At 41.1% G+C, this 27,878-nt stretch overlaps 1 protein-coding gene across 9 annotated transcripts in view; it reads left to right on the top strand.

Annotated features, from left to right (window-relative positions):
• LOC117774988 (RNA-binding protein Musashi homolog 2) overlaps positions 1 to 27,878 on the top strand; it is a 251,138-nt gene that overhangs the window by 67,358 nt on the left and 155,902 nt on the right. For all 9 annotated transcript variants that reach the window (XM_034607765.1, XM_034607758.1, XM_034607764.1 and 6 more), the window contains exon 6: positions 7,356 to 7,448. In XM_034607765.1, the coding sequence (XP_034463656.1) occupies positions 7,356 to 7,448 (93 nt within the window). The remainder of the gene's footprint in view (positions 1 to 7,355; positions 7,449 to 27,878) is intronic.

The raw sequence follows: 27,878 nt of genomic DNA, 5'->3' as shown, positions 1-27,878 counted from the left end.
ACAGATAGAGGATAGAGATGGACAGAGAAAGAGAAAAATGAACACATACATTTGGGAGTCTTCCCTGCTCTCTCACCCACTTTTACAGTTAAACTCTGTCCTATCAATGAAGGCTTGATGACCTCAAAAAATCTTGTATTAGACCTTATTTGACTGGCGCTCTCAATTCAGCACCACAACATGAGAAAGGTAGCAGCTGCTAATTTCCACATGAATTTACTTTTCTCTTTCCCTTTGTGGCTTCCAGCTTGAAAATGTGCTTAACCTGCCTCATAATGACTCACAGCGGCTCCACTGCAGGATGCTATGATTGAAACAGCAAGGATTCACTACTTATTACAATTTCTTTGAGTTTTAAATGTTTAAAAGTAAATCTCCCACATTGATTCATTTTTATTACGTATTCGTTTTTATTGAGGTGACGGCATTAGGCTAAATTAACCAATATCTCCTTCTCCTCAACCACTATTATAAGTTCCTAATATTTCCATCATAAGTGAAAACAGTCTGTCATTAGTCCTTGTTTTGTGGCACTTAATACAAACCAGCTGAACCACAGCTGTGCTCATTTGCACCTGTTGTCACAGTTAATACCCTAAATTGAAAAGTTGTGGAGATGCAAAGTTTTGCAGCAGTTTGCAATCGATTGGAAGTTTGCATATTTGTTTAATTGAAGAATGACCAGTATAAACAGCCTTAATAATAATATTGTATTGTTAAAACAAACTGCTCCCCAAAGAGTCTCTGCTTGGAGGACATAAAGTTTCATGTTAGAGGAAATGGGACGGGAAAAGGTGAAGACATTGATTTGAAATCTGAGAATGAATATTTTTATCCTTCCCTCCTCTCGCCATAAATAGTGTCAGCTTACAACCTTTCCTGTACAACTACCAGATAACTTTGTCATTATGTATCGTAGCCATGAATTTAAAAGCAAATACAGTTGGAGCATCAAAGGTGGAGTGTCTGTGTAAAATCTCAGGATTTGCATAAATATGTTACAGATTTCTTCTTCCACTCTCTCTCTCTCTCTCCTGCCTTTTTGTTTTACAGGATCTTCATGGGATATTATGGGATAGATGTTTGTTTTTTTGCAACAGAGACTTTTTGAATTGAATTTGTTGCCACTGGTAGACGTCCTCAAATTTTCCACAAATAGCAATACTCTTTTGCGCTGTGATGTTGGCTCCTCGCTTACCTTTTCAAACTTCACCAGCACTCAGAGCAGCATCTAATTTGATATGACATACTTGAACACATTATAGCAACAATATACTATATATGAGCACAATATAGAAGGATTTGCAATGAGGTGCTTTAGCAAGAGAAGGAAGAAAGACACTTTCGCTGTTTCCTCATATGAACTGAACCGACCTGATTGAAAAGACTGCAGATTGTTTAGAGTTGTCATTTCACACATGCAGCACACAACCTAAACCGGAAATTGTCCATGAAAGAAGCATTGACAGATTTAGATTGGTCTGGTTTGCATTTGTGTATGCAATTGTGTACGTGATTGTGTCTCCGAACTTGCCTAAAAAGTCAGCTCTAAAGCCACTTGGAAGATCACTTGTGTCTTGGATATTACATTATTGCACAATATTATCAAGGTCAAATTATTTGGACTGTCATCAAACAGAAACAACCTTGGTCAACTCATATCACACCTATTGTTCAACCAATTGATTGGTTGCGTAGAGAAAAAATCTGCACGTTAGCCTAACACAGTGCAGTGAGTATGCTCTACCTATTAGCCTTTTTAGCCTAATTGAATCATACATTAACATCAAAAAGCTACTCGTTGATATGCTCAAAATGTTGCCACGCCAGGGTGTCACTTTTTTTAGAGGTGACACTAGCGTAGGTCAGTCCAAAATTAAGAATAAGAAGAAGAACAAGAAGTCCTTTATTAGTCCAGCAATGGGGACATTTGTAATATTACAGCAACAAAAAGACATCAGCAGTAATAAGTAGAAATATAAAGGAAATATATAGAAATATAGATAATATGAATGGAATTAAACTAATATCTAAAGTGTAAAGAAATATATTATGTAAGAGAATATGTATAGTGAATGTATTGCACATGAAGCGATTATATTGCAGAGACAGATGATTATGGCCCAGTGACTATTTCACAGTGGAGAAGTGTTAAAGTGCAGTCCATAATGGTGGTGCATGTAGCAATTGTAAACATGGCTACTGATAATGGCTTTGGGTGTAAAACATTTCTCCTTAGGGTTGTATGAGCGGCAATTGTGAGACCAGTTTGGTTGGATGTCAAAAAGCCTCACAAATTCTGGTTTGTAGTTCACAAAATGTTTCATTAGCAGTAATGACTTGGTTGTGTCTCAAGTTACTAAAATGACTGATTTTAGTAACAGATTTCTGCTGCTCAAATTCATCACAGAAAAACTCTGACTGCTCAGCATTTACTTCAGTAGCTCAGGTCAGCCTTTAGCCATTCTCAGGTCCATTTAGCAAACCACAAAGCCCTGCATGGAGTAAGAGCCGAGTAAATCTTACTTTTGTCCAACAGATGAAGAGAATAAAAGGCTGTATATTTATGCAATATAAATATTTATATGATATTTTGTGATGGATATGAATAATTTAAATAGCTCCATAGATTAACCAGTTGTCAAGTTTGTGCGATCCAGCATACACATTCTTCCTGGCTGCTCAACTGTTAAGAGCTTCTCACTGTGTGTTTCTGTGTGTTTCTGTGTGTGTGTGTGTGTGTGCGTGTGCATGTGCATGTGCGCGTTTCTGTGTGTGTGTGTGCCTGTGCCTGCTGCAGGGTACGAGTTGGATATTGTTGAAGAGGTGTATGGACAATGCAGTCAGTTTTAAGCACCCTCTGGACTGTATTTGCATGACCTGAATCAGGTGTTTATTTTGCATGTGGACTGACAATAGCTTACATGGCTCATACAACATTACCAACTCTGCAATATAGACCATGTAACAGTGTTAGATGGGGATTTTTGAGGGAATATTCTGTGCTTGAATGTTGAACTTGCAAATAAACAGAATGTGACGCACTTAAAGTTACAATGTTAATGCAGAATTTATGCTATGAAAAAAAAGAGGCTGTCAGTTCGAGTTGTGCTTTTATTAAAATCAACACGGTGCATATGCCATTAAGAGTGTTTTAAAAATTAAAGCAGTGTCGTCCTAACTTCTGGAAATATTAAAATAGCTCAGAGCGAGACTGACTTCATTACTAAAGTGACAAGCATCATGAGAGGAGCTGCCGTCAGTTTCTTCCTGATGACCTCATGGAAAAGGTCTTGCTTTACTTCGGGGTGTACTGTTTGTCTTTGTTAAAAACTGTTAACAGGTGTAGAAGAGTAAGAAGAGCACCAGAAGCTTTCTACATTTTTCCCTTTATGTGTCTACAGCAAGGCTTCTATTACCATGGAAATGCACTAGGCCAGTAATTGTTGCAGCCTTTCACACTCGCAGCCTCATGCACTCAAGAAATTAGAAACACATTCATGTGTGAGTGCACACGCACTGGCCCGTGCACACCCGCAGCTCACCGTGCTCTCTTTGGGAGGTGCAAAAATAACTGAATGTTTGAAAAATTGGGTTAAAGGGAAAAAACTGGGTTGAGGAGTGGTCCACTTTTAAATCTGTCACTTTGAACTGACATGTTGTCGAAAAATTACTTTTAAAATAGTGCAGCTGGATCCAGATGATAAGAACTAATGTCGCCATAAGTGCAGTGTAGGGAATTTCCTGTTCCCCAGTGGGTATTTGTGCGTAGCGTATGATTTGGTTGAAAAGAAAATGTATTTGTTAAAATGTAAAATGATCCATGTCAAATTAAAGTCGTTTCGTTCAGTCGGGCTCTGTGTTATTGCACTTGCTGCCTATTTACATGACAAAAAGAATAATGAAAGATCTTTAAGTAGTCTGTAAATAAATTATACATTTTGTGCGACATGAAATGCATCAAACAACCAATCATAAATAGCATTTTGTACCTAGTATCTTAAACAATGGCAACACCACATGGTACAGCCATAGAGGAACACAACATAAAGCTATGAGGCCCTATGTCTGCTGTCAACATTGAGAGAACAATAGAGAAAGTAATTGTGTGGTACCAGTACTCAAGAAATCCCATTAGCTACTGGGCAGACATGTCAAAGTATTAAGACATGGCTGAAAACTTGACTGGCTGTAGCCTGATGGAACAAGGCTGAAAAATGACTGGGGGAATGGGTGGCCCAGGAGGGAGGTGGGGCAAACAGCTGTTGTAGAGAGGCAAGCAGAGATGAACATCGCCTGTTTTTACCCCCTTTTTTTTTTATACTTAGATTGGCAATGATAAACGTGATGTTGATAAATACTTGCAAAGCCAGTTTATCAGCAGTTGTATGGCTTGGGGTTGCCCGAGGCAGCATCCAAGCCTGATAACCCCTGAGGCCTGAGGCATGATGTTGGGAAGAAGAGGAGGAGGAGGAGGAGGAGGAGGTGGAGAAGGATGATGCAGCTGCTGGGCCTCGGCTGTGTGTATAACCCTAAAGCAGCCAGTTGATATTTTGCATGTCCATTGCGAAGTAGGTAAAAAATAACCCCATTGCCACAGGCTTCCCTGTGAACCTGTAACGCTCATTACGCGGCAGGAAATTAAATTGTGGGATGGATGAGACAACTTTGCTATTCTTAGACCCCAAACCACAGTGGGGCAGCGGAAAATATGCAGCCTGCGGGTGGCACCAGAGGAAAGAAGAGAGTTTATTTTTCTATACACTTTTACATTTTAAAAAACTCCTCATCCTCAGCCTGTCAGGCTCAGCGTTACCTCGTCAGTCTGTCAGCCTCAGGTGCTGGGCTTCATTAGCTTTGAGGTGATCATTACTTAGCACGGCAACACTGCATGTGACGACTGGCACTTAGCGTGCAACATAATGTTGCTTTGTCAGCATTTAAACATGCTAACACTAGCATGTCAACATGTGTTCACTTCAACACATTAGTAGTTTAGCGTTGGAAGGTATTAGGTTAGCATGTTAGCATGGGTGTCTGGTCATTTATTTAAAGGGGTTGTGTCCTGTAGGACGTGTGACTAGTTTGTTATAGTTTGTTTTTCTAAGTTAACCTAAACATAGCACGTGGAATTATATTCATAATGCTCAAAACCTACATGTATATTCGAATTATTTTTAATTTTGTGTGTTTATTATTATGGTGATTATTTGCAACTAGTGCAGTGCACGTTGTAAACCTGCCTGTTTGGAGTGGGCTGTTTGCTTTGGCCTGTGGTAATGCCTTCTCTCTGAAAACTGCAAAAGTGCCCTGCTGTGTCGTACTAAGCGCCAGTTGTTGTGTGCGTGCTGTTATCACGATCCCCTGATGCTGCCGCTCCAGTGCGCTGGTCACCTGTTAATTCAAAGTTTATCGATGTTGAACGTATTGCGTGTCCAAATTGCATCAAATTCAACACTGAAGTTGTTGAGCCAGTAAGATGAACGGTTCTCGAGATATGCAAACCTCATACAGACAGAGATTTCTGGAATTATGAGACAGATGCAATTGCACATTTTCACAAGCTTTATGATGAGTGTCTTGCTTTTGTAAATGTAATAACACATTGATTATATTGTTACTGGTTGTGCTGGTCTCTGACCCAAACTCTTACATCTGTGCTGTTAGCTGCACCTCCAGGTACAGGCTGTGCGCAGATCTCTGTTCTCCTCCTCACTTTTAAATTGGAGTTATTCCTGAGAATAAATGTAGACCTTTGAAACGTCCACATTGTTTTTGAAACATTCGCTTAATTGAATTTTGTGGTAAAACAATACAATCTGATTTACAAACAGACATGAATATCACAGAAGCAAAAAAAAAAATAGCGCACTGTAACAAGAGAGGACCCATGTGTGGGAGGCTGCGTGCATATGTGCGGGCTATGAGCCTGTGAGACTGCGTGCACCTGGAAAGCACTTGACAGATGGTTACTTCAGCTCTAGCCGAATATTGCTTCTTTTTTTTCTCCGTGTTAAGCCTCTTTCATAGATCGAAAGTGTTTCGGTCAGCATTTTGATCAAGCCAGACTCTTTTTGAACCCTCTTGATTGTACGCTGCGCGTCTCTAGAGTGTGTTCCTCCTGTGCCCATCGTTTTTCTTTTTGTTTAATTCTGACGAGAGCTGCTGTGACTTTCTCTGCCATTTCTGCATTTTCTTTTTTTGTAAGATTACAGAGCAGTGCATCTCAAATCATTATTGTATGCCACATCATCTCAGTAAATTCCCAAGCTCTAGCATAAATCTGGTACTTTATAGGAGACAGGTAATGATTATGGCGAGAAATGTTTTTGATAATAACCTACAATAGTCTTTTCTTGCTGCCAAAGAACTGCAAAAAAACAAGTCAACCACATAGTTTGTTAGACCATTACTTTAATCCATAGACTGTATAAAAAGATGGACGACATGACATCCCATGAAATGCATTTTCTCAACTCGAGAAAGGTATCACCATGGCATATGTGCAAGTGGTTGTTTTTCTAGTAAGTTTGGTTTTTGATCAGTTATTTGATGCTGTAAAAACAGGGTGAAATGTCATGATAGACAGCTGAGACTGGTTGAACACGTGTATCAGTGGAACCTCAATACCGTCATCATCTGCTTTTATACACAATCAATGGATTATATTGTCCTAGTTTAGAGCTTTTTCTTTCAGTCTCTGATAGTGATACTAACTTAAAGAGTAGTGGTGCAGACAAATATTGTTCATACTGACTTGGGAATCATTCTCTCTTCGTCAAACATGCATAATCATTTACCATATACTATACAAATCACTGTATGCAAAAAAACAACATAGTGCCCCACAGATCTGACAGTCCTACTGGCGTTGAGTTGTTACTGTATTTCCCTGAGAAATGGCTCCTTCTAAATTTAGCATGTACTCTCTGCAGCAGATGTTCCTGCCCTTTTTTTTATGCTGTGGGTAATAATCCTTAATATTATTGTTGTTTGAAACTAAATGAGGCTTTAATGCACTCTGATTCCATCTTACATCACTCATTAATTGTTCGACAAAAGTCAATAAATTACTCTCGTCTGCTTTTAATTTTTTCTTAAGATGAACAGAAACTTTTAAGGATTTAAATGTAATTTGGAGTCGTAGTGAAGGGAATTTGCGAAGACGTCGCTGAAACCGGACTGTGTGAACCTGTTCATTCCTGTTTAGCAACAATGTGTCCTCACTCCTTTATTCCCCCCCCCCCCCATCAGGTGCTGCTCTCTGTGTTTAAAGCCTCATTAAAGGTGTTGTGTGAGACATTTTGAAGCCTTTGTCACTTATCTTCTCCTTCTCTCGCCCTTTTCTTTTTCAGATGGTCACAAGAACAAAGAAAATATTTGTGGGTGGCTTGTCAGCCAACACAGTAGTGGAAGATGTGAAGCAGTATTTTGAACAGTTTGGGAAGGTAAGGCTCTTTTTATTATTATCACCACCTCGTGTAGTGTTGTCCCAATAAGCAGATTTCAGCCCTCTTTTGATTCCACTGTGTAGTTGGACGCTAGATTCATTTCAACAACTCAAATTTCCATCTTATAATCATTACGATAAGGCAAAACAGATGTTAATTTGATTCATTAAAGCTTCACAATCAGTGTACAGCAAGCCGCCATCGCTCCCCAACAGTTTCACTGCCGCTCAGACCACACGGCCAGCGCTCCGGCAGTAGCCAACACTAATTTGAGCTTTAAAAGAAACCAGCCAGCCCCACTCTGGCTCTTTTCCTGACAGTAAGACAAATACATTCCGTCAAGAACACAGCGGAAGAAAATGGCAACGGCTGCACACTCGCCATGCACGATCAACAACATGCATTGTGTGTGCAGAGCAAACAAGCAATTGCCATGACATTCACCCCCCCCTAAAAAAAAAAGGGGGAATGTTTTTCTTATCGAATGTGGCATGACGTTAATATCAAAAAGCAGATTGGAATCAAAGTTGGGGTTCTGATATTGTGAAAATGTTATTCCAGGGGGTTCTGAAAGAAAAATCGCACCCACTTCATTCATATTCAGCTGGGTTTTTTTGGCTGCTGAGGCAGTTTCTACATGCTGTTCTCATGACCAATACCCCCAGCTGTGTGAGGCATATATGCACACTCTGATACACAAGGACATGCATAGTATACACACACACACACACACACACACACACACACACACACACACACACACACACACACACACACACACACACACACACAAATGCACATGCTGACATATACGCATGCACACGGGCGTGCACACACAAACAGGCTTTGATACAGTGGCAGCATTTCACAGATAATTTCCCCACACTGAGCGCAGATCCATTTCCCTCATGTCATATTCCACATCAGTCAAGGTCACCTTCAGCTGATACAGTTCCTCTAACATCAGCACTTGACCTTGAGTTTAAACAATTTCACTGAGGATGGATTTTTCATGGGCACATAATGTACCATGTCCTGAAGGAGACAAAAGAGCTGTTATAAATTAATAGAAACTGACAATATGCAACCACCTTTCCCCTATAAAACCCAGTGTTGTGTGCGGTGAAGGACTTTGTTTTTTTTGCTCTTTTTTTTCCTTCTGGAAAGTGGAGTGAAGACCTCACAGTGTCCTGGTCTGCCGTTCCAAATAAAGGCACCTTATTTGCACAATAGAATGCAGCGAGCAAATATCCAGCACGACTTCGCAATCATTTGATCTGAGGAAAGGCTTGAAATGATTTTTGACTTGATTGAATGACATAATTGACTTGATTATACAAAGTTTTTTCCCTCCTTGAGGAATCCTCAAATGCTTAGGAGGAAACCAACAAATCAGACTGATTGAGCGAGAGTTTTGTGCATGTTTCTGCATGTGCTTTTATAGCCTACTTGTGCATGCTTGGATGTGTCTGCCATACTGCTCTTGCCATGCGTGAGTGTGTCAGCGATTAAGTGTATTTATGTGGGTGCATGATTAGGGGTGTGTGTGTGTGTGTGTGTGTGTGTGAACGAGCAGGTTTGAGTGTCTTCAGTGAAAAAGGAAATCAGAGTAGATGTTGAAGGCTGTGGCAGACAAGATGCAGAGCAAAACGAGGTACGGTTCTGCGTGTGTCCTTCCATTCTGCCTTTCACATTCCCAGGGATTTATTAAATAACCTGCCTGTCACTGCAACCTACCATTATCGCCACACACACACACACACACACACACACACACACACACACACACACACACACACACACACACACACACACACACACACACACACACACACACACACACACACATGCACACAACTCAGAGGACTTATCCATAGAAGGGAAAACCAATTAATTGAGTTTCCCCTCCATAGGATCTTGGTTGCAGTAAGTGTGTCAGTCATCAGTTTGTCTGTCTGTCTCCGTGTCAAGGGGGACATTAGCCAGCATGGTGGCAGGGCAGCTACTCATTTACATTTGTGGGAAGTATGTTTGAAGCACTTATCAATCATCAGGCAACTACAGCTTAAAGCACCAGCAAATATTCCTCCTCACTTGGAACAAGCTATTTCACTGATATGTTTTAGCAAGTACCCTCGCTCGCTCTCAGTGTGTGTGTGTGTGTGTGTGTGTGTGTGTGTGTGTGTGTGTGTGTGTGTGTGTGTGTGTGTGTGTGTGTGTGTGTGTGTGTGTGTGTGTGTGTGTGTGTGTGTGTGTGTGTGTGTGTGTGTGTGTGTGTGTGTGCGTGCGCGCGCAGCATAGGCCAATTAGCAGGATGTGGTCTGCAGAGATGGCGGTGGTTGGGAGGCAGTGCAAGGGGAAACAGCTGGTGTGGCCACAATTGGGTCACAGGTTCAGTCTGTAACCTCCACACCTCCCCTCCCCTCCACTCCCCTCCTGCCTCATCCCCTTCCTTCTGTCTCCATTCTGTCAGGGGTGGGGGGGTGGCGTTTGTTATGGCGAGAGGCTGACAGCTCTCATGCACATCAGTCTCACTGCCACTCTCCCAGCCGTCACCATTAGGAAAGAGCACATGCCCCGAGCCTGGCGCAACTTCAGAGGAGCCGCTCCGGAGTGGGAGCCCCCCGGTTTTTGTTTTTTTGCGCCCGCGGTACACACTTAAGGTGTGCATTTGAAGTGATTGTAATAGTCATTTGAATGGAGCTGAAGTGTGGTTGTGTTTGACCGATTCTAATGCACCTCAGATGGATCCTATTACCTGCCCAATAGTAGCCACATCCTGCCTTCTATTTTTTTTTCCCGCTCTCTGGCAGCACACTGCACCTAAGCCCTGCGAGCCAGATGAGACAATCTTATCAGCACTGCCTGGCCTCCCTTTATATTCAAGGACTCTTCACTGGAGGCTGCTGCTATTTCTGTCTCGCAATAAAGTCAAATTAATCAGTGTGCTGTTTGTGCTATTATGTGCACTTAAAAATTGTAAGAAAAGACAATGCTGGCTTACAGCGATCGCATTTTCCCCCGCTCGTATGTCAGCCTCACTGGTCGACATGCTCTTGCTATTTTTAACTGATAATGTTGTTTGCAATGTGCATAATTTATAAGCATTTTAATGCAGTTTTCTTCTCACTGTTACCTTTGTCTGTGGTTTGCATCATTAGCAGAAATTGTCACACAGGTAGCCACAGTGAAAACATTGTTTTTCCTTTTTTAATAATAACTACATATTATATGGTATTTACTACTTTTATAATCAAGCAAAAATAGCCTATGCAGGTAACTACAATGAAAATATGTTTTACATTTTATTTACTTTTTATTTTATAGTATTAGTATATATTATGCAGAAAGTCTTAATATACATTTAGGGCTGCAAATTATGTTTTTTTGTTGTTGCATTGATTAATGTGATTATTACAATTTAGATGATCTTTTCCAGATATTGAAGAAATCTACATAAGTACAGTATTTATTTGTCTGACCAAATCCAAAATCCAAAGGAACTCAGTTATATTATCATGTGTAAAAAAGAAAGTATCAAATACTTTTAGAGCCTTGGAAACACACAAATATTTGACATTTGTTCCTTACGATTTAATATTTAATAAACAAAATAATGAATTGACTAATATCACAACAATTCTTATATAGCCTATTGACACTGTTTGGCCAAATGTCAGGATAAGTTTCAGAGCAGCAGATCTTGTGTATTTGAAATTCATTGTGTTATAGTGGATTTACTTTGGTTGGAAGATCTTAATAAATAATACACTTTTCCTGTGGGTAAAGTGACGTCCTTCCATCACGCTGCACCAGCGCTTTGTGGAAATATGGAATGAGTTGCCCTCTTACTTTCCAATAAATCTAACACCTGTTAACAAAACACCTACCACCCTGTTATGTCCCACTGAGGCTCGGACTTGATTAAAGACGGGAGGATGTGTGATGACACCTTTATAAATTTGGATGTGACGAACCGGTAGAGCCCTGCCCGGGCATGAGAGGAGCTCTCACAGCAATTTAAGGCATAATTAGCTCAGGTGGCTAATGCTTCCTCATTGGTTTATTGTAATCAGCTTTGAGTGTATCTCATAGTGCCTTTATTTGGCTAAGCTGAAGCATCTCCTGCTCACTGACTCTGCTCCTTCACTCCTGTCCTTTGGTGAGCATGCTTAGCGCTGACTTTTAGTTTCATCAGAGCCACTTGCTTCCATGTCGCTGGATTGCCACAATCGCCCCTTTATGTCCAGGCTGTCCTGGTTCTCATGCTCCACTGGTCCAGAGCCAGATCCTGGAGGTGGAGCTGAATGGGAGGTGGAGGAGGAAGGGTGAGAGGAGGGTGAGGAGGAGCTTAACCCTTTCACTGCTCCTGAACCAGGAGGGATAAAAGTAGGGATAGAAAGGTCACTACGGAGTCCTAAGATGAGAGAATGGTCTTGTGGTGGAAAAAAAACTAAATCAGTCATGAATTGTGACTGTAAGACTGATGACACCTGTTGGAGGACACTGGTAAGATATGTGAGAGTGCCCTGTCCTCTCCTACAGCAGCCGTCTCTGCGGTGATTCACCTCCGGCCAAGGAAGCGACTGCATACTTCTCTCATACTTTCACTGAGAGGAAGCAGATGAGGGGAAGAAATGAAATCATAAAAGCATCACAAAAAGATTCCTTTGTTAGTGCAGGAAATTTGTTCTGGGGCTCTGGTAACCTAATACCACAGCTGACATTTTGCACAGCTTTAGATTTTATAAATGGCAGAGAAATAACTCTGCCTGACCATCTCTAAAGACTGTTTAAATTCATTTTACGACTAGAACTTGGGCCCTTAACAGAACTGGTAGTTTCCAGGTATTTAAACTCATAAATAATGTAATATATTGACCAGAATTATACCTTTTTGCAATATGCTGCTGTTGTAAAGTTGCTTTGTCTCATTAAAGACTTGGACTTGAGATTTGCCCTAACCTTATGTGGCAACACATACAGTAGACAGGGCTTTACTTGCAATCTGTGAAGTTGGACGTTAAGTGCACTTTCAACATGATGCGAGCTTTGAAGGAAGCAAAACTCAAATACACACTTGTGTCAAATAGCAAATGTGGTGATGATTGATGTAGAAAAAAAAAACTTAACATGAGCGTAAAGAACCTAATCAAAAGGCTACAGTCCTTCATTCCACTCCTCCCGCTAGTGCAGGTGCACATTTGCATGCCATTTACATGGTAGCTCACAGTGACCACCACCACTACACCGACGTCTCGGTGTCCATCATCCGCTGACATTCTGTGATTGTTTCCTCTCTGCTGCGACTTAGCCAATCAGCAAAGGATATAGTCTGGTTCCAGTGATTAGAAGGAGTGATCAGAGCAGCACTGATGGAGCATGTGCCTTACAGTGGAGATTTAGCCAGGGGCTTCAATCTCATTGCAGTCACTTGCACTTAGTGACTGAGACCAGCCGCGAGAAGGGCAGAGCAATATAAATGAATTGGCTATGAATGTGGATACGGCCACGCTTCTGCAGGGACACACAGGGGGAAAGGGCCAGTTAGACAAACTATTTCATATCCCCCTTGACCTTTATTTGCCCAGTGGCCCAGCAACATTTCCAATAGAGTACCTTTTAAATGGCCGCTGAAGAATTGAGCTATAGTATTCACATCATTTTTTTGCGAGCGTGTCTTTCTTTCCGTGAGAAAGCAAATGTGAGTGTAAATGCGAGTGTCTTCGCTACAGGTTACTGCATTTTTACTTAAAGGATTAGACCTGTAACAAAAAAATCCAATTGATCTTTGACTATTGCTGATCCTAAGAAATACCTATCTGATGGGCTCCTCCAACAACCCAGTGCTGTGGCGTATAGGCGGCTCACAAAGAGAGCGGTGGCTCAGGGGAGATTGACACCTTTCTGTAAGTCTGTAGTCTCATCTCCCAGCTGTCCCTCCTGAAATGGCTCCCTCGGGATAAGCCGGGATTGGCTTGATTGTGTTATCGGCGACTGATCGGGTCATTGAATGATGGAATTTTGAGCCCCTGTTCTGCTTAAAGAATGAAATGTTTAAAGAAGATTGACTGTGATTGGATCAGATCCAGCACCTGCTCAAAGGGGTCAATCAGGTGAAGGCAGGAGGCAGCAATCTCTGCTGTGCTATTGTGACACGAATAAAGGGGGGAATTAATGTGTGTGTTGGGGTAGGGTGTTGGTGGATGGATGTATTGGTGGGGGGTAGAGATGCCATTCAACAGGGAGGCAGTCGAAAAATGTCATCAGAGGAAGTGTCATGAGTAATTTGCAGCAGTCTCACCATCAGATTGGTGTGGAGGTGGACGCCTCCACCTCAGCCTTGCAAACCACAGTCCTCAGGGAATTCTATGTGGGAGAACACTTCCAAGATTCAAAGAGTTTATTTCCCACGTGGATGGAAAAAAATGTATTGATATATCCCGTATGTGTGCTCTAAAGATTGGCATGGGTTTGGAAGGATAGGAGCCCGGCGGTACATTACTGCATGGGAGATCCGATGGATTGCTTTCAGAAATTGACAAAGTGTTAAATACTTCTCTTAGGTTTTGGCTCAGAATCGAATCACGCCCTGTCCACACTAGTGCAGATATTTTGCAAAACAAACCTTTTCATCTGCATCCACACGCAAATCTGCGTTATGTCACAACAATGGCAGCTATACAAAGGTTCCTCTACTTTTGGTTAGCACTGTTTGGTCCAATTACAAGTTTTCAGCAAAATGTAATTTAGCATCACTGCACAACATTACCTGCATTCACAGGCATCTGCCTCGCCCAACATTACTTGGACCGCAGCATTCTTCTCTGTTATTTGATAGATCGTTGAAGCAGAGATTATTGCCACCTACTGGCCCGGCATACTTGTTTGAGCATGTTCTTGACTGGATGGAGATATCGTTTAACACAAAAGTCGTGCAGACAGACGGAAAACTATCAATTCAAAAAAATGACTCTAGTAGTGTACACAAGGCCTCAAAAGAAGATATTATATATATATATATATATATATATATATATGGTGGATTATTGTGTTTGTTGGTCGGGAATTGGTAGATATAATACATATATTTCTATAAAGAGATTGAGAAATAGCAAGAGATAGCGATTTGGATAGCAATTTCCCTGCTATGACTCAAATGCATGTTTTAAGACGAGTAGAGACAAGCATATTAGAGTCGAGGTCCGCAGAAGACAACGCCGGCCTCTGAGTGACAGAAACTCTGTCTTTGCCTGCCACAGCCAAATGAGAAACAAAATGATGGTGTCAAATTTCAGCTTTCACCTGATAGGCTTTTAAAAAGGATGCGAAACTGCTTTTCAGCCCAAATAACCCTTTTCATTCTCATCAGACAGTTCTTTTTTCTTAACAGAGGGTTGTCAGTGCTCCATGCCCCCCCGCCCCCCCCCCGCCCCCAACATTAGAGCTCCTAGAAACCAGAGATCATGACACATGACTCAGCACCACCTGGAGAACAGGCAGCTGACATCAGTTCAGCTCAAATGATGACAGTGCACAATGCTCCTCGTACATCTGAGCTAACTAGAGCTTCATAGATCTTGAGACATTTGCTAAAGGTATTTTTGCAGCCGCCTTTATCGATTCATCCCAAATGCCTAACCAGCAAGGTGATGACTAAAGACATGCTTGAGGTTTAACTGCAACTTTGATGCTTTATTCACATTTTCGAGGGTTACAGTAAACGGGAAAAGAAACAGTTGAACGTGTCAGTAGAACATTGTGACAGTCTTCTTTGCCATCTCCAGCAGTGGATCTTGCCAAAAAACTGCCAGTTTGCAGTCAGTATAAGCAAGAAAAAAAGACATACAGCTGAATGTGAGTGTTAGAACTAGTTCCCTTCCCTGGCCTCCCATGCAGTCGACAAGAGGTTCAATAATATCCTCTACTCTGCACCGAGCAGTTGCTGTGATTGACTGTTAATCCACAATAATGACAGTGTGTCTTTTTTTCTTTTTTATATAGAACAATGTGACTTCAGTTTAAGTGTTGGGGAAAAAAATGACTTCAAGTAGCTCACTGCGTGTACTTCTTCAGCCACCTACTGCAATGTGGCCAGGACCACAGGCAGCTCCAACTCACGTCATGAGTGCCTCCCACACATCGCATAGCCTTCTTCAAATCACCGGGTAAATGTTCTCACATGGACATATACACAATGTTCTGTGGTCTAAAGTGAAGGGCTAATGAAGTCTCAAAGGTTTCACTCATCTGAAACACTTACTGCTTATGCCTGTGTGTCCTTATGTGTGTCTGGATGTTCTCAGCTACATTAAAAGTGTCTGATTACCCAGATGCAAGGCCTTAAAGTCATCCACCATCTTAAAACACTAGTTAGAAACAATTATTTGAGGTTTCATTGCGACGTCATTGTAAAATCTAACATTGGTTGTGATAGACTCATTACATCCAGTAATATTTACCTGGAGCAGAGTGAACCAAATTAGAGTCATTTCAATAGAACATTTTTTTGTTTTGGTCAAATATGTGATGGAGAGTTCCAGCTTTGTTTCCATCCTTTGCTCACTTTGGCAGCATTTATATCTTTATTGTTGTCAGAATGAGATGAGTCAACTGCCACACTATGACCTTTACAGTATATACAACTAAACTGCAACAGCAAGTACAGTATGTTTTGTGGGAAATGCAATCACTGGCTGGATTAGGTTCAGAGGTAATGTTATTTTTAAAAATGAAGCACTACATTTATTAATAGCAGTGGTGGGTGCCATGTAAGTGCATGACGGTCACACCAGGGTTCACGTCCACAGGCCTGTCTCTGGTCAGGTTAAAGCCAAAAAAGCAAGTTGGTAAACATTAGGGACGGATTGGGGTTTTCTTTTAAAAGGGAAATAAACACTTTAACAGACATTTTCTATGTGAAACTACACCACAATCTTTTCCCAAATGTGTGAGTATAAACACAACATATTTCTGTGCATAAACATAATCTAAGTTGTGAACAGAGATGCTTTAAACTAAATCCTAACATCAACATTTCCACAATGACAACATGCTGGCGAATTTAACGTATCACCTCTTGTTGATGGATTAATAACCAGAAGATAACACACGTACGTAGGATTCATCATCTGGTAACCATGACTGTCCTTAGAACATTCTTGTGCCATTATATCAAGGAGATGTTGAGATATTACATTGAACAAATGACATTGTGACCAGCTGATGGCACAAGAAAAAAACAAAAGTCATTCGGGTTCAACCTCTAGGAGGTTTTTGTCAAATTTTAACCCAAAGAAAATTGGCAATCTGGCCGAAGTGAGGTTATTGATATTTCTCCTCATGTGACCATAAGCATTTCAATTTAGTATTTATGTCTGGACCCCAGTGATGGGCCATCCAACACTGCAATCTGATGAACCACAAGCTAATAGATTAAAGTTGCTAACATGTAGTTTACTTAAACATCTGGCACAAAGAAAAAGCTGCAATTATAGCAGCACATCTTGGGATTTGTTTGGGAGAGAGGAATACAAGTATTCACCAAATGGGTTTGTATTAATTAGTTTAATTATATTGCCAACACACATTCCACACACACATAGCATCTCATCTATTGTACTTAACAGAGAGGGACATCTTAGAATGCACATGTTCACTGTTGCATCGCGAAGAACATTGAGTCAGATGTAAATTGACCACTGATTATGTCCCTCACATTATTGGTTTAAAATGAGTCCACTTATCCGTATTATATTTGAATGTGTGTTTAGTTAATAGAGCCAATCAAAGTATTAATTGGATTCTCAGGCACAGAAGGAGGCTTGAACACCGTACAAAACAATTAAGAATTTTCAATCAAACATAAAATTAGTCAAAATGATTTTCTCATTTTATTAGTGTTGTGTTAACGAAAGGTCTTTTAGGTAAACTTTATTTTGGACACCAGCTTTAGAGATGCCCTCAATAAATGTTGCCAATACCAACGAGAGCAAATATCCTCTGTTTTTTTTTCTTCTTTCTAATCCCTTATGTGGTGGTTGAAAGAAGCTTGCGGCTGATTTTGTTACTTGTTTACCAAAACAATCATCCTGCTTTTTCCCTAAATCGAACCCAATTAAAGACGGGGGGATGTGATCAGTAATTAAGTAATTGAGATATTTTCCTAGTAAAACAGAAATCTCCTGGAGATAGAGGGATAGAGGTATGCCCCTTGAAACTGTATTTTAAGTTAACGGTTATATATAAGGCAATGCATTTTCCATGAATACTGTTAGCCCTTCACAAGTGTGTGTACCTGTGTGTCTCCATGGCAGTCATTACATTTACCTTTTCTCTGCTGACCTCAGTGTCTGATATACCGTGGTTTCTGTGGCTTCGTTTGTTTGCGCGCGTGTGTGTGTGCTTTCTAAACTGTGCACTTAGAAAAGGAATAATGTAGTGAGCGGGGGCGCATGAGATGCTGGAGAGTGACAACGGATCCCTATCTTAGCTGCCATGCCTTGAATAATCTTTAGCTTATTTTGCGAAGTGGTATCTCAGGGTTCTGGTCGAATTGTCTAAAAGCTAAATAAGTCTGCTTGATTGAACTAATGGCGCGGAGCCAAGATCTGCCACCAAGTCTTGTCTCTCCGCCTAATCTTTTGGTCACGGACACATTGACCAGGCTCTCGCTCTCTCTCTCTCTCTTTCTCTCTCTCTCTCTTCCTCTCTCGCTCACCCACCCACCCACCCACACACACACACTTACACAAACCAAAGCGCCCTCCCAAGCCACTTCCTGATCAGGAAACTTTGAACCCAACATGTGGCCCATAAGTCCCATCCGCATGTAATTAGGTTTGATGGTTAGTTGAGCAGAAGCATGGATTTTATCCTCGTCTCCATCTCGCCTCCTGGAGGGTTGCCTCAACTTGTTTTTGATAAGCCCACTGCCAGCCCAGCGTCAGTCTCTTCAGCTGAACACACATTGTTAAAGCCACCAAGGAGCAGTCATCCTTTTTAAAGGCGAATTACCCACGGAAATGAAATTATGTCGGCTGAAAAGGTGTGTCAGTACACGGCTGAGCAGTCACAGGGAAAAAAAAAGGGTCACCAATAACCATATTTCATGATAGTTTTAATATAACATTATATCACATACCTGACTCTCTTTTGAAGTAAATCAGCTTATTTCTCCCTCTAGTGGTGGAGGTCAAGGCAGCTGTTTTGTTTTGTGTTGCATGATAGACAGTAATATGTTAATGTTCCCTCTCACTGACAGTTGTGGGCATAAATTGTATTTCATTGAATTGGTGTGACCACATTAGTGTCACTGCTTTTCTTCCCAGTTTCCTCCTTTTCCTCTTGCGGTAGCACAGACGACAATCGCTATGGCCTCAGATGATGGAAGCACATCTTTAAACCTTAGTGAGCAAACTGTGTCTTAGAGTTTGATTTGATCAGAATTTTTATTTGAATGTAATATGAGGAGAACACAAAATGGACAGGTGGTATTATCCTCAAGTGATGGTTTGATTGCATTAAATCATCTTTGTCTTCCGGCAACGCGAGGGTATAATAAAGTTATTTTCAGGTGGAAAAACCGAGCCTATCAAGAAATAGAAGCTGCTATATTTTGTGTGCATGCATTTGAATTGAGTGTGTTTTTTGTAGACTTGGGAAGTAATTGTCATTTGGACCATCTGCTTGTGCTGTATCACTTTGGCTCAAACCTTGTTTAATGCAGAAATGTCGGGTGAATAGAAGTGACAAGCTGAAAACATGACACATCTTAATAGACATGAGAATGTGTCTACTTTAACTCAAACACAGCGAGCAAACACTTTCCATAAGAGACGCACCGTTCCCATTATGTATTCCAGAGAAAGAATGATCACAAGGTAAATACACTGTGTGTTTGTAGAGCTTTTATTCAGCGCCTTTACTGCCCATAGTTTGCTCATTTAAAGCATGTACATGACATTTTGTTCAATATGAGGAGCTGGCCCTAATGTAAAGTCCAGATGTGGCGGCGTGCCCTGCTGGCCCCGATGTGCCCCTGCTGCCACCGAGCCAACCAAACCGTAGCTGTGTGCCAGTCTGAGTTGTGGTGATGCCAGTGAGTGTTTGCACACCTCAGATGCCCGTGTTTGAGCAGACATGCCTGAACATGCTACACTGGAGGTGACCACGTGGCTGCATTGAGTTACTGAACGCTCAGTGTCCTGGACGTAGTTTAATGCACTGTCTATGTGCAGACATGACTCACACTATGTATAGTACAGTATATATATATAACACATTTATATATAATTTTATTTGGGGATTTTGATGAAGGATTTTCAGGACATTTTACAGTTGAAAAATAAACTTGTTATTGCTCTTTGGCATTCCTCTAATACATTTTGTGTTTATTGCCATATTTGCTGATATGATACCTTTAATAGCCTTGTTTTGGCCAACATACTGACCTTATGATTAACTGGGCAGGATCTCCTGAAGCAACATTTGTGGATCATATTAGGTTGTTTTGGTGTGAATATAAAATTTAGGGCTTTTGCAGATGTTCAATAGAAATACGGTATCTTTACCTTGAATTTATACAGCCAGTTTATGTAAGTTTATGGCTCATAGTCATTATCTTTGTGACTCTAACCATTCATTTTTATAATTTCTTCCTTCATTTAGACAGTAACTACCCTAAAAGAAGAATCTTTATGAACACACGGAAGCACTTTTTTAGAGTGTGAATGGTATTTTTAACAGCACCAGTTTCATCCCATGGTGCAACAGATTTGAATTAACAAAATGACGCGTATATCAGAATTATGTTCGTATATTGGGTATCGGTTTAATGTTTTGCTTTGGCAAAGTCGGGGGAAAAAATAAATGGTTTATTGCAAATTATCCACCAATGGTGTGCCTCTTTTAATTAGGAATCATTTATGTAAATTACCACATTGCCATCTGGTTTGAGGATAAAACACATGTGAGAGAGATGCAATCTAACCCTTACATAAAGGAGATGAACGCGTCATTACGAATGGGGGGTTTAGAAGTGCAACACAGGCGGCAGAGGCTGGTTTGGTGATCCAAGCCAAAAAGGTTGATGATGTACATAGATCTGATCTCTCAACAGTTAATTTCCGTATACTAACATGTAGCATTTATTATTGCTTTGTGTTAATAGTATAATTGTGTTAGTATATAAAAAAAAAACACAGTTTTTGTTCTCTGAGTACTGAGACAAGGCCGGCATTCATTACTACCTGCAGCCTCGCTGACACACTCCTCTCCTCTCCCACTCAGGCTGGCTGACTGCCCAGTCATTGGCAGCTTGCACATGTGGCCAAACTGTAAATCAGATTCAGACTTTCCATTCAAGTGCCCGACTCAGGGGACTGGACTGGCCTTTATTCTGACCTTGTGGATCTTTTTTATAGGCTCAGAAAAGAGCAGCAGAAGGGAGATAACGCCATAGTTCACACAGAAATGAAGAATTGAGTGTTTCTTACCTTTGATTAAAATCTGACCTTATGGTATTTTAGGAATAAATTGTGCATTTGAGGGGGACCTTTGTTGAGCCTAACATTTCAGCGTGCGCAGTAAATCACCCACAGTTTAAATATTCTCAAATGTGCAATGGTTTGATTTTGAAGCCCTCTCCTCTGTAATTAGGATTTGTTGTAAGCGATACTCTCCTTTGAGAAAAGAGCTGTCCTCGAGTAGGGGTGGTCTTTGTCGCCCTGCAGCTGATGCTCTGAAGAGAGTTTGGCAGGGTCCAAGCTGTTCAGCCCCCCCACTCCCTCCCCTCGTTCTCCATCCCCGCTCCATCACACCTGATCGCATTTGACAAATGCCTCTTTTGGCTCCATATCATCAGGTGCAGCAGAGGCAGACTAAGACTATATTACCCCGACCATATACCACATCTGTTCTCCATTGTGCATGGCTGCCACATTCGCTTCTGCGAGGTTCGAACGGGGCCGAGGGCTCTATCGATGAAACTGCCTCGTGAGCCGCGGGTTCTGTTTGCCGGAGGAAGTCCTGGTGAGCGCTTTAGACATAGCTTCTGTCGTCACTGCTAACCTTTCAGACAGTGCGGGTCAGGCACAGGGGGCACAGGGGGCACAGTGATTCACCATAGTAAAAAAAACGTTCATGTAACCTCTAATGACAGACTCAGCGGAAGGGTTTGTTAGAAAGAACTGGTTCTGAATTAGCTCCAAAAAGAAAAACGTGGGGATTTGTCAGGAAATGCATTTTGTATATTGGTCCCTAAATGTTAAGAATATAATTATTTTATACAGCATATATCAATGCAACATGCTGGCTCTAATTGCTGAATAGTGTGTCTATGAGCATCACAAAATACACTCAGGATGTACAAAAATATAAAAAATCATTTAAAATCATTCTATTTCTAACGTCTTATAGCATTTTTTTTTCTTATTTTATCCTCATTCACAAGAATTTATAAAAAATTGAAGTGTCTTTCACGTCCTACAGTCTAATTGTGGCATGTCCCTCTTAAATGCCCTTTTAGATGAAAAATATATCTCCCAGTTTTACTCCCTGTCCCTGTGTTATTATTTCATTTATCTTTTGTCACCAAATGTATGTTGAAAAAACTATATCTTAGTATTTTTATAGGGTTATTTTATAAAAATCTCTGTATTTCTCCTCCTGCTAAATGTTTATAGCTGTTTGATGACTCATTCTTCACTCTGGGGCTAATTTTGAATCCAATGATGCCTTCTTGAATTATTAACTTCCTCCCCGTGACTATAAATTAACAATGCACGAGGACCGACGCTGTCTGATTCATCGTTTAAACTCGTAGGTGAAGGTGGTGGCAAGAAGTCATTGACAACCAGAGAGCAGGCTGTTGTCACATGCCACGTCTAGTCATGCTGAGCAGCAAGTTACCGCTGGTCCTGGTATAAGCAATAATGATGAAGGGAAGGAGACCTAAACCAAAGACTGTAAACACCTTGTCTGATCAGATGAGTGGCTGTCGGAGAGATAGTTTACTGACTTCTTCAACGTACCAGAAAGAAATAATCAGGGAATAAACAATGAAGTTTCCTACAGAACCTATATAGTCGTATATGAATGGAACTTCTAGGAGATGATGTCACCATATGTCCAAGTTAGTTAAAGTTTATTTATGAGCATTGAAACGGTAGACATTATAATTCTGAAGTTCGTAGATATTAAATAATGGCAATGTGTTTTGGGGCAACAGTGACTGAATCAGCCACTGTATTAGTATGTTAGCCAGCTTGACCTGTGACGTATCTCCTTGCTATAGCTGATTATTAAACACAGACCTTGAAAGTGACTTTGGGGAGATTTAAGTAGGGAAAACAAAAGAGCACCGGAGTGCCTCCTACCAGGGAGAGAAGCTGATGGACTGTCATGGCCGGCGTGTCATCAGCAGGAATGCAAGTAGGGTTGGCACTGTAGTCACCATGTGGTGGCAAGGTTAGGTCACATCAGCTGCCTCTGACTCTCATACAAAGAAGATGCTGAGTTAAAAGGCAATACAGTAAAAAGGAAGAAGAAAAAAAAACACCCTCTCCTCTACCCCAGTGTCTCTTGGTCGATATCTGTGGAATTACTTTCAATTTAGGAGAAACAAACTGAGGAAGGGAGATAAAAGGAGGTGATGGGAAAGGAAAATATTAGATTAAAAGTCACGAAGGCAGAGACACGGGACTTGCCAGAAAAAGACAGAGTGCCTCAAATCTATGAGCTTCCTCGTGGGTGTCACGTGTCCTGATGAGTCAACCAGACACCTCGCGCTGCTGGGTGGTAATTGGAGGGCTTCCTGGGAGAGGTGGCCACTGCGTCGCTTTACCCCTGCGCCACCCAAAACAGTCTGAGGCCACTCTTATCATCAATGAAAGTGCTCATGTCAGTTAAAAATAGGAATCAAGGAAAACATTTTATACTTAAGAATCTTTCATGAGTTATCAATCTTTAATCGCTAATGTTACCAATGATTGATTAAGGAAACAACTTAACATTTGCATCCCTACCAGAGTTACATTGGCTTGGTAACTAAGTGTTCGTTAGCTCTGCTGTTTCCCCCAGCCCACCCATTAGTTTAAAATGGGGGGGGGGGGGGGCTGGCACCATATGGTGGGTCCTTGACTGTGACAGACTGACACATTAGTCATTGATGGCTCAAAGCCTCTCAGATGATAGGCATTGCTTAGGACTCTGACCCACAAACACGCGCACACACTCAGGCGCACACACTTAATTGATCCTTAAACACTCTGATATACTCACAGTAAATATAGAGGCATTTCTACCAAGGTCGCAGCAGCTCAGTCAGTTTGACAGTAATGTGTTTGTAAAAATACTGAAATAAGAGACAAAATCGTTCGGAGAGAATAATCATGGCTGCAGCAGTTATGACCTCCTGATAACGTGACTGTAGACTGGTCTGCGTCCATTTGCTCACATAATATCATGCAACACATGGATATTCAGCATCTCATTTTCCAAAAAAACTCTAAATTGGCCTGATGGTGCACAATAACTGGCCCTGAAAGCAAAAGAGGAGTGTTCCTGATTAACTAAGAGGTGCCTTATTATTTAGAGATTGCATATTTCCTCTCACCTTGTTCTTAATGCATTTTCACAGCTATGCGTTTGAATAAATGACACAAATCCCCTTCCCTCTTAATGTCTAGTGTGATTAGTATTTGGCAGTAAATAAACAAAATTGAGTTCCTCTCACATTTAATTTGTGTAATGATGTGTAAGAGTTGATTACAGCGTAGTAGACCAGGAACAGTACAACTGCTTTTCACTCTGGACAAGAAATCCACTTACTACAACTCGGAAAGATCACACCTCTGCCAACAGTCCCCACATTTAAATTCACTAGATCTGGATTTTAAAGCACCAAATTGCACACACTCATAAATATCAGTCCCCTTAAAATGCCAGATTTTATTTCATCAAGATCCATCAATGTTGAAATGCTGATGTTGAAGCTCATAATGTTAAAGAAAGTGGAAAAAAGAGGTTGTGTGTCTGCCCCCTGATCCGGTGGATCCCTGAGTGAACTTTCACCAAGTTTCGTGGTAATCGATTCAGAAGTTGCGTAACTAACAGACAATCAAACAATGAAATCATAAATTCCTTGCTGGAGGTTCTAATCATTAACATCTGGATTTTATCTGCATGGGGTGCAAACCACATTTGTTTTTGGGTCAAAAGACTTAGCTGTATTCAGGGGTCTTTATCGGCTCCAGCCCGGTTTGGCAGTGATAAAAAAGTGTCACCTATAGGTTTGTTACTTTAGTTGTAACTTTTATGACTCTTAACCATCCAGCTATGAATTCCATCCGTCTCTGTTAAAGCAGCTCTGAAACATCGTACCAAGTTTGGCCGCCGCAGAGTTTGAAGAGGATTTAGTAAAACCTATAAAAAAGGCCTCCGTGCTGCTTTCTCCCGTTTACTATTTGCAATTGCTGACGCATTCTCCAATTAATGTTGATTTTGAAAAGAGAACAATAAAGAAACAGAAATGCAACAGGCAGTCAACTATACCGTCATATAAAACACATGCATGTATGTGCTATTTGTGAAAGGGTAAAGGTTTGCCACTGTATCAGTATGGTTGAGATCCGCATTAGGGAGCTGTAGGCCATTCTCACTTCTTTCTCCTTATAGCTCTCCTCAACAGCACCAAGGTGCTCGCATGTCCCGTTTGAAATGTGTCATCAACTGTCCTGGCAGGTGTTGAAGTGACTGACGGCACTTCTTGCCTGCAAAGGTCATCGTAGGAGTGGGTTAAATGTCCCCTGGAGGAGGGAGCGGCACGCCAGACAGTCTGTGATTTGTGTGTGTTTTACGCTGCTGGAGCAGCTTCGCTCTCGGAATGACCTTGACCAATTCTCCCTCAGTTTAACTTATAAGTCAATCTCCAGAAAACTGTCTGGCCACCGTTTGTCAGATGTGCCAGTTCTCATTAGTCTTAGTCTGATTGGGGATCTGAAGAAATTAAAAGAAAGGGCCGCCATTAGAGGTCAAGCCATCACAACAACAGCACCCAAAACACATCCTCTGTTTTGGTTTAATCCAATTAGACATCCACTGAAGCTTCAGTTGTTTGCAGGCAAGGCTGATTAACTTTGTTGTGGATAGCTCGGCTTGTTCCTGTTATTTTCCCCCCTTTCTTGTGTTTGCTGAAGAATGCGTGAGCCTTTCCTATCAACTCTTAATCACACTTTAAGTATAAATTTACCTCAGACTCAGCTGTGTGGTTACAGCTAAAATCATCATCACAAATGTTTGTATAATCAGGATGATCAGTATGTAACTATTGAAATAGAAGACTTGTTAGAAATGAATGCATCCATACTGGGGTTGATAGAAATTAACATTGCTGTAATTATAGTATAAAAATCTATACATTATATACATGCCAAATGTTACAAAACCATTTTTCTCACTTGGAGGTTTCTAGCCATGAAGATAGTTTTGGTTCTATATATGCTCATGTTTTAAGATTTCTGTCTCTAAGATGTGTGCCTCCACCTCAGTACAATAGAGGTAAATGGATTTTTTTTTGCGATGCTCACAACACTGAAAAACTACATATAAAAACATTCAACAGCAACATCTCTTACCCGAAAGTGTCCCAGCTGGTCTGGATAATCGACAGACCTCACCGTGTGAACAGTCTTATCCGCCCAGAAACTAAATAGTCCCTATGGAAAGTGTCCGCGGCCTGTTTAGAATAATAATGCAATGATTTGAAATCAAACAGGATATAGGAAAAAAATGATATTGCAATATATTTTGTTTTTTTTGTTTTTGGTCAATATCATCAATGCAAACATAAATAAATCAATTCAACTGAAATGTTCTTTCCTTTTGCTAAATCCTGTGTTTTTCTCTCGTTTCATCAAGTTGTGGTCCACGACTAGCCGGGGCAGGGCTTTCTTTAGTTGTCTCTATTCTCCTACTCATCAAGACTTACTGTGATTGGTTATTCACTGTGCATCCAGAGCTCGCATGCCACTCACTAGCAAGAAACTCCATGTACCAAGACGCCTTAAATCAGAGTCATTTGCTAACATCTGGCTTTTGTCTGCAATGGGAATGGATTCAATCGGCATTCACTCCCATTCACATGGCTCTGTAGTAGACATGTTGTTTTTTTTGGCCTCCGGCTCCAACCAGCGCTAATTTGGCTAGACAGCAAGGTGAGAGAGCGCCTACGATTTCGGTGCGTTCATGACCACGTACATCACGCGCCGAGGGGGAAAAAACACAAAGGCAGACGTCTCCAATGACCCTTTTTCGAGCAGGATTGCCTGCGTTTGAAAAACAACAAAAAAAGCGTATACCTGCTAATGGTGTAAAAGATGTATTAGTTGACTTTGCACGATTATGCATTTTCACATCATGATCACAATGCTGAAGTGATATATAATGTAGCCCTTGCATTGAACACTTATAATAATAATATAATGATAATATATCATGCATATAATAAATAGTGGATCCAATGAAATTGTGATTGAAGCTGTGACAGTGTTAAACATGCAGCACTGGTTGAATCTGATCCTGTTTATTGTCTGTAAAGTCTCTCTGTCATCCTGCTTCACACTGGACCAACATTTTGAAAAGCCATCTCCCACCGCAACCCTCTGTGCCTGCATACAGCTATGATGGCTGTGTTTTCCACCTCTTAGTCATATTCAGACAGCTAAAATAGATGTGCTGCCATCAATACCGTGGCTCATCAGTCGCTATCAGACTGCTATTTAGGAGCAAATGGTCAAAAGCAGCACGGAGCCAGGATCAAATGAGGTCAGGTGCTGTTTTGTGCCACTCGAGTATGAATTTGTTCAAGGTATTTTTGTTTGTGATAATGATAATCGTTAGACTCGTTTAGGAGGCCAGTTAAGAAACTGAGTGATCCTTCCTGTGTGCCACAGTCCTTCGAGAAATATGATTGAGATGGCAATGACAATGAAAGCCAGAGGCGTAATTATGGAGGACAATTTCTCATTCTGCCAGTGAGCGAGATCTTTGTGAAATATCTTCTGGGTCCTCTCTGGTGTAACGAGCCTCCGTGGTGTGGTCTCCTTTTGTTTTTAAAGATGCCGTTTGGAATTCATGACCAGGACTCAGTATGCAGATTTGGAAGGGCTTTGATTAAAGCTCTAACAAGCACTTGATGGTTGGGGATATCACATTTCCTTTTGTTTTAATGCACTCTGTTAGGCTCACTCACAGTTAATAAGTCACAATCAATCTACCTGCTGTACGCACTGAGGCTTTGTAAGAGCTTAACAGGACCCCTGAGAGATGGAATAATTTCACTTCTGAAGCAGACTGACAGCGTGAGTGCGCGCACTGATGTTTGCGTCTGCGTGGGATCGTAACAGTTTCGATTGTATATTTATATGC

Source organism: Hippoglossus hippoglossus, chromosome 14 (genome assembly GCF_009819705.1).
Source record: "Hippoglossus hippoglossus isolate fHipHip1 chromosome 14, fHipHip1.pri, whole genome shotgun sequence".
In the NCBI taxonomy this organism is placed as follows: Eukaryota; Metazoa; Chordata; class Actinopteri; order Pleuronectiformes; family Pleuronectidae; genus Hippoglossus; species Hippoglossus hippoglossus.
The sequence above is the reverse complement of the archived record's forward strand: the minus strand, read 5'-3'. Positions and strand labels throughout refer to the sequence as shown.